The sequence below is a fragment of the Zeus faber genome, assembly GCF_960531495.2.
Source record: "Zeus faber genome assembly, chromosome: 9".
NCBI lineage: Eukaryota > Metazoa > Chordata > Actinopteri > Zeiformes > Zeidae > Zeus > Zeus faber.
Genome location: NC_137197.1, coordinates 26422911 through 26432910, shown reverse-complemented (window position 1 = coordinate 26432910; position 10000 = coordinate 26422911). Strand labels below are relative to the sequence as shown.

The 10000-nt window shown below is 46.3% G+C and overlaps 1 protein-coding gene across 1 annotated transcript in view; it reads left to right on the top strand.

The window, feature by feature from the left end:
• The window catches only part of dpf1 (double PHD fingers 1), a gene marked incomplete at its 3' end in the record, with an annotated part of 40891 nt that overhangs the window by 15726 nt on the left and 15165 nt on the right, over positions 1 to 10000 (top strand). Inside the window, exons 4-8 of the mRNA XM_080006324.1 lie at positions 376 to 483; positions 957 to 1084; positions 2496 to 2585; positions 3438 to 3516; positions 3661 to 3792. Coding sequence (XP_079862450.1) covers positions 376 to 483; positions 957 to 1084; positions 2496 to 2585; positions 3438 to 3516; positions 3661 to 3792 — 537 coding nt within the window. The remainder of the gene's footprint in view (positions 1 to 375; positions 484 to 956; positions 1085 to 2495; positions 2586 to 3437; positions 3517 to 3660; positions 3793 to 10000) is intronic.

Below are 10000 nucleotides of genomic sequence, written 5' to 3'. Positions count from 1 at the left end.
TCGCTCTCTTTTCCTCTGTATGTGTGTAATATCTGTGTGTTTTGGCAGTGAATCAGACACCCCTGTAGGCAATGATACGCTGCTGGCACCGTAACAATTCCACAGAGACTGTGTGCGTGTGTGCGTTTGTGCGTGTGTGCGTATGTGTGTGTGTGTGTGTGTGTGTGTGTGCGTTCGTGTGTGTGCGTGTGCGTGTGTGTGTGTGTGTGGTGTCAATCTGCTATGTTTTTTTCCGTTAGATCTACACTCTGTGCAGTAAACGTGCACAAACCAGGGTGTCTGAAAATGTTATCACTATTTTTTTTCTTTTTCCTATTTTATTTACACTTGAACCAACTGGACGTCTGTGCCGCCGTCTCGTTATTGCTCTTTCAGGCCACGCACCAGGTCAGTTGTACACGTACCCCGCTCGATGCTGGCGCAAGAAGAGACGGCTAAACATTCTGGAGGACCCGCGGCTCGGACCGATTGAGTTCAAAATCGGTGAGGAACAGGAAGGGGCGACACAGCAGCTAGGGCTTTCCCAAAAAAATGCATTTCTATCTCATTCTAAAATATATGTTTAACAGCATCAGAATGTGGGTTTTGGCTATTCGCTACCACTGGATATTGGCTACCACCCTCCTCCCTTTACAATAACCAGTGTGTATGTGTATATATATATATATATATATACACACACACACTATATACAGACATGATAAAATCCAGTAAAAATAATTGGTTGTACTGGATAGAACTTCTGATTTTGTGTCTCGCTCAGAGGACCCACTTATAAAAAAATAACTTTCAGACACACCTCTACAATTCTTCAATTTCTTCCATTGGAGGCCCTCACAGGTCCACAAATAACCAAAGTTGACCTTCCCCACTCCGTCCCTCTGAATGTTACACTGGTAACGTTCATTTCACTGGTGATGCGTTGTTGTTGTTTGCTGTTGATTCCCGGCCTCCAGACTATGAGGCGTCTCTGAAGAAGGAGGGGGGCATTCCAGACGGACCCGTGCTGGAGTCCCTGCTGGCGGGGGAAACCCTGGACAAGAAGGTGGAAACCAAGGAGGAGGAGCCGATGAGCGAGTGCCAGGTGGGATGCGTGTTTCAACCTCCCTCCTCGTCCCCGGTTGTCTCCTCTATTTCGTCTGTCTATATGTGGTCGGCGTGTTGGTTTTGGCTAACTTCCTCCTGGCAGAGTTTATATGTTTGTGTGTGTGTGTGTGTGTGCGTGCGTGCGTGCGTGCGTGCGTGCGTGCGTGTGTGTGTGGGCATCGCATCGATGCCAGACTCCAGTGATTTCTGCATCCTGAGAGCGTGCGTGGCTGTGGCGAATGCAGAAATGTTGATCCCTCCCCATGAAGGGCAAGCAAGTCACAACCCCGCCTCCCGCCCCTCTCCTATCATCCCTTTATCACCCCTCACCAAGTGGACAATCAGTCAATTAGCACCCAAATTATAGGCCGTTTACAGTTGACCTCCAGGGGCCAGGAGCCCCACGGCAGACCGGAGGGCTTCTAATCCGAGGGGGCTGTTCACAGACTGGCGGAGCCCGGTTGGAGGCTCACTCAGCCAGACGGGCCCTCCTTCGGCTCGGAGCTCCATATGGGGTGAGGCGGGGGGTGGGGGGTGGAGGCCCCCGTTACTTCTCTCTTCCCTACTGCCGACACACACCATCACTTTTTTCCCCTTCTTCCTCCTCTGATCCTTAAATTGTGATACCATCAAGGTAGCCACCTTACATCAAGGTGTTGCCTTGTGCTTAACACGCATTTGCATTAGGCTCCTGCTGCTCCTTGTGTAAACACGACAAACACAACAACAACATGCCCACTCTCGGGTTGTAAGCGTAGCAAGAAAGTGGGGGACGGTAGCTCAGGAGGTAGAGCTGGTCGTCAAGTAATCTAAAGGTTGCTGATTTGGTCCCAGGCTCCTCCTGCTAGCATGCTGTAGTGTCCTTGAGCAAGACACTTAACCCCTAATTGCTCCTGATGGCTGCGTCCATCGGTGTTTGAATAATTGTAAGCCGCTTTGGATAAAAGCGTCTGCTAAATGTAATGTAATGTAAGCAAAAAAAAAGTCCCCTGTCGCTGATTTTTCCCCTCCGGAGCTGTCGGAAGAAAAAGTCGACTGTGACCGCGGCGTATCAGACCCAACCAGAGGGAAATCCCACTGAAAACTTTGCCCCACGTCGGAAGTTCAGCCGCAAAAAGCTTGTGATAAACGTAATCATTTATTGCGGCGGTAACGGTGCTGTAAAAATTATATAGGGCTCAGCATAGCAACGGTAGTTATATCAGAGCACTCCCCAGCCGTGCCGGGTTTCCCAGACACTCCAAGACACTGGCGGGGATCGGAGTCATTCAGCTGCACGGAGCTCACGCGTGCGGAGTCTGACCTGGTGAAATTAACTCAAATGAACTCAATACCTGATTCCAGATAATTCAACCGTTGTAAAAATAACGTAAAAAATAACAAAATTGCCTCCCTAATGTCTCCCGTAGAAGTTGCTGGTGGGGGATTGTCCCCATGAGCTGGAGGTGGAGGAGATGGAGGAGGACGTTCCCAAGAGGAAGAACCGTACCAAAGGACGGGTGAGGACCCCCACCCTCCACAGCACAGCACAACACACACACACACACGAACCTTTGTCACCTTTGTGTTTTCTGACTTAATAATTAATTTCCATGGTTTTTATATGCACATTTACCGCATCAATCGCCCCCTTCTAATTCCCTCTCCACCTTTGCAAACCCAGGACTGTCGTTTCGTTTACACCGGCAAAGCACAGACACTAGTCCCCTAGCCGGTCTTACTTTGTTGATAGCAAATAACTAGAAAAAAAACATGTTCATTTGTCACATGGTTGATCAAAAGTTTCACGGCGAGAACATTTCCCAATATGGGCAAAACGTTCCTTGACAGCTCTGATTAGGTGAGAGAGCTCTTCCACACTCTTCCCTTGCATCATGTGGTAACACAATCAAGTGCTAACAATGTATTGTTGTATTCATTGCGAGAATACACATACACCCGCAGATACACACACACACACACATACACACACACACACACACACACACACACACACACACACACACACACACACACACACACACACACACACACACACACGGAGGTTTGCTAATTGGAGCTCTGGCTTCCCTGCTAGGTGTCATCAGCCCCCTCCTGCTGGAAGTGAGGCTCTACACTGAGAGTAGATGATTATATCGCAGAACTTTGTGAACTCGCGTGTTAGTTTGTGGAAGTGTGAGTGTACATTTGAACCTACTGGGAAAGAGTGCGCAATTTACAATTTAAATAATGTATGTACACATGCGTCAAGAGTTCTGACGACGGTGTTCTTGTTCCTCACAAGTGTTTCAATGTGTGTGTGTGTGTGTGTGTGTCTGTCTGTCTCTCTGTCTGTCTGTCTGTCTGTGCAGGCCTGTGGTGTCGGTGGCATGAGGAAGAGACAGGAACCCAGCGCCATAGAGGACAGAGACAAGCCTTACGTCTGTGACAGTGAGCGTCTTCCCCCGTTGCGTCTCTCTTCTGCTTTCCACGACCTCTTTGCTCACGTTGGCGGCTGATGTATTTCAACAACAGCACAGATGAAACCCTGCGCCATGTGTGTGTCTATGTGTTTGTGTGTGTGTGCCGTTCCAGTTTGCGGGAAACGCTATAAGAACCGTCCGGGACTGAGTTACCACTACACTCACACACACCTCGCGGACGAGGAAGGAGAGGAGGACTCGGAGAGACACACACTGCCCTTCCAGCGCAAGAACAACCACAAGCGTGAGTGTACCTACCGTCCCAACAACCTGCTTTTTTTAATCAACATCTTTATTTGTCATGATGGCTTTTCCAAGTGTGGCCCAGTGGTCCAGTGCGGTCCTTGAAATATCCGAGACCTGGGTTCACTTCCTATCTCGTGTTCTTGGGTGTTCCATGTTCCATCTATGGTTATACATGCAAGATAAGTGTGGACCCTGTAGCTGCGAATGACAACCCAATACATCCATTCAAGGGCTAATTCCGGGTGTTGGCTTGCCTTATGTCCGTGGAGATATGAGATAGGCTCTTAGGAGTACCGCGTCAGGAACTCAAATCAGTCTTGACGATGGATGGATTAATAGATGGATAGATGCCCTATGAAAGAATACTGACCATTTTCTCCTCGAGGGAGTTTTGTCGATGGCTTTCCAGGGGAATCATTTGTAGGATACTTCCACTCGCGGGTCGTAACCCCTTTGTCCTGCAGACCTCATTTATACCAACATGCAGCATTTGAGCTTTCTCCTGTGGGTCAGATCTGCTTCCAGGCTTTAACCCAAGAACATGATGTTATCAGGATTGAGTGAAATTATGATCGAAGGGTAAGAGGGACGGCTTCAGCCGTGTCCCCCAGTTCTGTCGGGGTGTGTGTATAGTTGTGGTGGAGTCGAGTGCCAAGCTTTTCACTGTTTGTTGCACAATGAAAAACTCAAATGCCGGGTTGGGTGTCAGAACACCAGTTTTTTGTTTGTTTGTTTTTTTACTTTCATTGAAGTTTAAAAGCAAAAGTACCATTCCTGAGCTCAGGTTAGCCTTATAATTACTTGCGCTCCCTGCTGCAGAGAAAGACTAACTAGGGACCCATTGTGCAAGGACATGCATAGACCAAGTGGCAGTTCTAGACATGTATATCAAGCATTACACATATCGCTGTACGTCATATGTGTGCAATGTGTCGCTGTACATGAATGCGATCGATATCTTTGGGTCTTCCAAGACAGCAAAGTTAGTTATGAGGTAGTTATTGTGGAATTACTTGAAATAACTTGTGGAGCTGAAGATTGTGTGATTGGAATATTGAAACCGTGAAGTAGCCCGGTGCAAAAACCTGATGAACCGGAAGTCGAAGGAGGCTGTCCAGACACCTGAAGAGCACTCGCTTTAGAGTCCTCTTAGAGGCTGTTGTTGGTTGTCAAGAAAGCTCCAAGGATTCCCCTTTATTTCACATGACGTCCTTCACATCAGTTACAGTCCAGAGCAACTTACGTAATGTTAGTGAATTTCTCGTCAGTGGTCAAACTGACTGAACAATCAAAGCCATCTTCAGCGAAGCCAAGTCTTCGTGAAGGTTGGTGGAGCGGTCAACACAAGTAGCGGGCAGGTGCAGCCTGAACAGATTGGATCTCCAGCATGTAACATGGATATCCGCGTAACATGAGCTTCTACCAAAACCTTTAGCAGTACAAAACTACAACACTATTTTGACTTGATGTTGATGTGAATGGCCTCCCATCCCCTCCACTCTCCACATGCCCACTCAGAAGAAAATTGAATAAACCTGGCTTTTTATTATCGGTAGTTTCTAATGCCATTTTTTTATTGGTCTGTTTCGTCTGTTTACGAATGCTCGGCTAAAAGTCGATTGTATGGATTTATCCCCTGGGAAATGCAGTCTGGGTCAGTAATTGAATGTAAAATGGCCGCTGGTTTTGGGGCATGAAGAGGCAAAAGAAAGGATGCCTGGTCTTAAGAGGCCTCGGCCGTCCTCTGCTCTTATTTCACTGTGGTTCAAAAATCAGCAGCTAACTTAGAACATAACAAACACTATCTGTGTGTGAACACAACAAAATGCCCAGAGATGCTCACGTGTGTGTTTCTCAGTTTGCCCGTATAGGAGAGAAGTGTTCCCCTGTCCGTGTGTGTGTCTGTGTGTGTGTGTGTGCATGTGTTTGTGTGTTTATGTGTGGCCATTCTGCAGTCTTAACTCTCTCCAGTGGAGGAAAGAAGGGGAGAGAAAGCAAGAGACAGCATTTGAATCATTTAATATCCCCCTTTACCCCTCCTACCCCCAACCAGTCAGCAGTCACACACACACACACACACACACACACACGCACGCACGCACACGCACACACACGCACACACGCACGCACACACAAACCCCACTTTCTCTCTCTCACTCAGAAAATGCAATCTTCTCTGCTCAAATGAAAAAGAGGAGCTTAGCTTTAGTGGTTTGTGTGTCCACATGCACACATGCACGTGCCTTTGCACGCTTGTGTGTGGTTGTGCATGCATGCATGATTTGGTGTGTGTGTGTGTGTGTGTGTGTGTGTGTGTGTGTGCATGTGTGTGTTTATGCAATTGCATGTGTGTTTGTGCCATTCCAGCTTTCCCAATCTGCTGAGTGTCATGCAGAACCCACCCCCACCCCACCCCAACCCTTGGTATATTGCCACATATGTAATAATATTAATATTGCTCCCTTAAATGGAGGCAACTCTGCATGCATAATTGATGCCGTACTCTGGCTCCAAAGGCCGTCTAGACGCATCACCCAGCAAACACCAGTCAGGGGCTGGAAAACCCACTGCATATAGAAGGAGTGCACTCTTTGAGTTCCTCTCCTCTCCTCCTTGCCTTATCCTCCTCCTTCTCCTCTCTTCTCTGATTTATACGGATCCCTCTGCAACTTCATATCCCCCACCACCACCACCACCCCCACACACCCTCTTCCGTCAGCTTGATAAATGGGATTTTCTCTGTCTGTCTGTCTGTCTCTCTGTCTGTCTCTCTGTCTGTCTGCCTGCCGGCCTGTCTGTCTGTGTATGTTATCCTACACCTCTACCTTCATTCCCCTACGTTACCTGCCCTCCCACACCCGTTATCATGCTCGGGCCCTACTCTTCCTTCATTTGTTCATTCTTTGCCGTTGTTTGCTATTGTGTGTGTGTGTGTGTGTGTGTGTGTGTGTGTGTGTGTGTGTGTGTGTGTGTGTGTGTGTGTGTGTGTGTGTGTGTGTGTGTGTGTGTGTGTGGGTTTTACTATACTTCTAAGGACCAGTCTCCGAATTGACATATTATTTTGGTATAGAAGTGCACCAGGAACATGAGTCCTCGCTAACCACTCACTTCTTTGATCCTCGCACCCCCACCCACAGACACACACCTGACCCCACCTCTAAAACCTGGCGCACACACACACACACATACACACACACACACACACACACACACACACACACACACACACACACACACACACAACCCCAGCCCATTTCTTCCTATGCTGTTCACTGGAAATGAGCAGCGACATCAAAATTCATGACTGCACTAGACCACCCCACCCCACCCCAGCCCCTCCGCCTGTACACCCCCGTCTTTTCTTTCTTTCTTTCTTTCTTTCTTTCTTTCTTTCTTTCTTTCACCAAACAAAAGAGTAGATTGCACTGGTTGGGTTGGCGGGGGAGCTCTAATAAGGGGTGTTGACTTTGGAGGTGAGCTGTGCAGTGTCCACCTGGGGCAGAGATGAAAACGAGTGCGAGATGGAGAGAGGGAGAGAGAGGGGGGGGCAGAGAGAGAGTGAGAGAAGGGGGACAGAGAAAGAGAGAGAGAGAGAGAGAGAGAGAGAGAGAGAGAGAGAGAGAGAGAGAGAGAGAGCGACAAACTATCATTAACCCCACCCCCCCCTCCTCCTCCCTCTCCCGTCTCCCAAATCAGAATTGGGATTCAGCGGTGAGTTTATCTGGATGGACAGACGGTCCTACGGTGTGTAGCAGCAGGGATATCATCTGTGCTTGGCGTGTGTGGCGTGTGTGTGTTTATGTTTTTCCACAGATGTATGTGAATGTGTTTTTGTGATTCATTGAGTGAAGTGTACTGGCAATCACTTTGTGTGTGTGTGTGTGTGTGTGTGTGTGTGTGTGTGTGTGTGTGTGTGTGTGTGTGTGTGTGTGTGTGTGTGTGTGTGTGTGTGTGTGTGTGTGTGTGTGTGTGTGTGTGTCCGTGTGTGCGTCCGTGTGTGCGTGCATTGAGCTCTCTGAAGGTCAGTGTCCCTTTGTTCCCACTCACCGTTGTTGATATTCTTGCCTCTAGTTTTTCTCTCAAAATGGCCTCCCTCCACAGATGTGGAGAGAGAGGGGGAGCGACAAGGGGGTTGTTGAAACGGTGGTGATCGCCAAACGCCGTCACTGTAAAAAGATGGCTGAAAACAGCTTCCCCTTCTCCGTATACCCCGTTCCGCACGAATAACCTGCGCAACGACCTTTATTCTTTATGTATGTGTGTGAATATTTCAACATTTTCGGTTACTTGTTCATCTACTTTCGTATCTTTTGTGTTGGAATTCAAATGGTTTTCCAGTCACGGCCCCATCAAAAAATCACATTACCATCATCATCGTCATCATCTTTCTTTTGGTAGAGAATCAATTCCATGACAGATATGAAAAACACCAACCCACCAAAATAGAAGAACACATAGAAGCATGTCAAACATCTACTAAATAAAGGGGGTATTAATATATAATTATTTCCATCTTGATGCTGTCATGACCCTAACCAACGATCTAAGTCATGGGTCTGCCATTTTCTAAACGTTTTTTTTTAAGAAAATATTTTAAAGAATATTCAAGGCCCTTCATGCGGTTTATGAGCTCAATGCTATCAACCTATTGGCTATTTAATCAATATACTGTATGAAAGTGCATCGGAAAATGGACAATAAAGAGATTATCTCCGCCTAGATATTTTGGAACAGTTTGTAAATCATATTTTTTTGATTTTTTATTTATTACAAACAAACCTGAATTGGCATAACATTGCATTATTAGGATCAATTAAAATCCATTCAGGACCAAGGACAGTGGTCGAGTCAACTTGGCTGTTTTATGAAGGTCTTCATTTGGTTTACAGGTTGTTACCATTGTAAAACATTGAAACAAAATGAAATAATGGTAATTAAAAACAAAATCATACATAATTTTAGTTATTTTGTAAATTTTTGCCTTTGGTGTATAGGCTCATTGCCAACATTTTGTTTACTGTCTAAGGGTTATATTTCATGTCAGGTTTATTGTACATCACCATTTCTTAAGTTCATCTTTCTGGTTCACTGTCTATTTCACAAGTTACTGTCCAGGACCTTGTATATCATTTCACATCCATTATTTTTCAGGTGTTTTTCAATTTAGTTTTATTTCTATTTTTAGGTCATATCTGTTGTTTATCACTAGGTTTAGTGTATATTGGCAGATTTCTTATTGGCTACAGTTAACTATTTATTGTATTATTTTGTATCTATCTACCTATCTTTCTATCTATCTATCTATCTATCTATCTATCTATCTATCTATCTATCTATCTATCTATCTATCTATCTATCTATCTATGTATCTATCTATCTATCTATCTATCTATCTATCTATCTATCTATCTATCTATCTATCTATCTATCTATCTATCTATCTATCTATCTATCTATCTATCTATCTATCTATCTATCTATCTATCTATCTATCTATCTATCTATCTATCTATCTATCTATCTATCTATCTATCTGTCTGTCTGTCTGTCTGTCTGTCTGTCTGTCTGTCTGTCTAACCAGGTAGCCAATGGGGATGGGTTAAAGAGCCTCATGGGGGTTGCTGACCGCTGGTCTAAGTCTACAACAGTCTTTCTAAGTGATGATTGGATCGAGTCTTAAAGTTTCGGACTCTGGAGTCGTTACCGGCGGTGGAAAGGTCTCCATGGCCTCTCCTGGTGGGCAGTCTTCTTCCTGGACGGTGCATGAGTGTGCAAGCATTTCAGCCCCTTCGCTCTGCTGGTTGGTTGGTTTGTTGATTGTTGTCGCCGCTGCACCGCGCACAGCAAAAAAGGCAGGGAGACGGCTGTTGCCTAGCAATCTGGTTGCCATGGAAACGCTCCCTCCTTAAGAGTACAGTGTTATGTACATTGAAAGAAGAGGAGAGGGAAGGAGCAGGGGGTGAGAGAGAGAGAGAGAGGGGGCGAGAGAGAGAGAGAGAGAGAGAGAGGAGTGGATGAAGGAGCGAGGGAAAGGGAGCGGGAGAGAGAAAGGGAGCGGTGAAAAAAAATAAGGAGGAAGAGAGGCAGAACAGGGAAGAACTTTCCGACGCGGTGAAAAGAGGAAAGTGGGGGGGGAGTGCACAGAGGAGTTCATTAAAAATAACATAAAGAAGAGGAGGAGGAGGAGAAGGAGGGAGGGAGGGAGG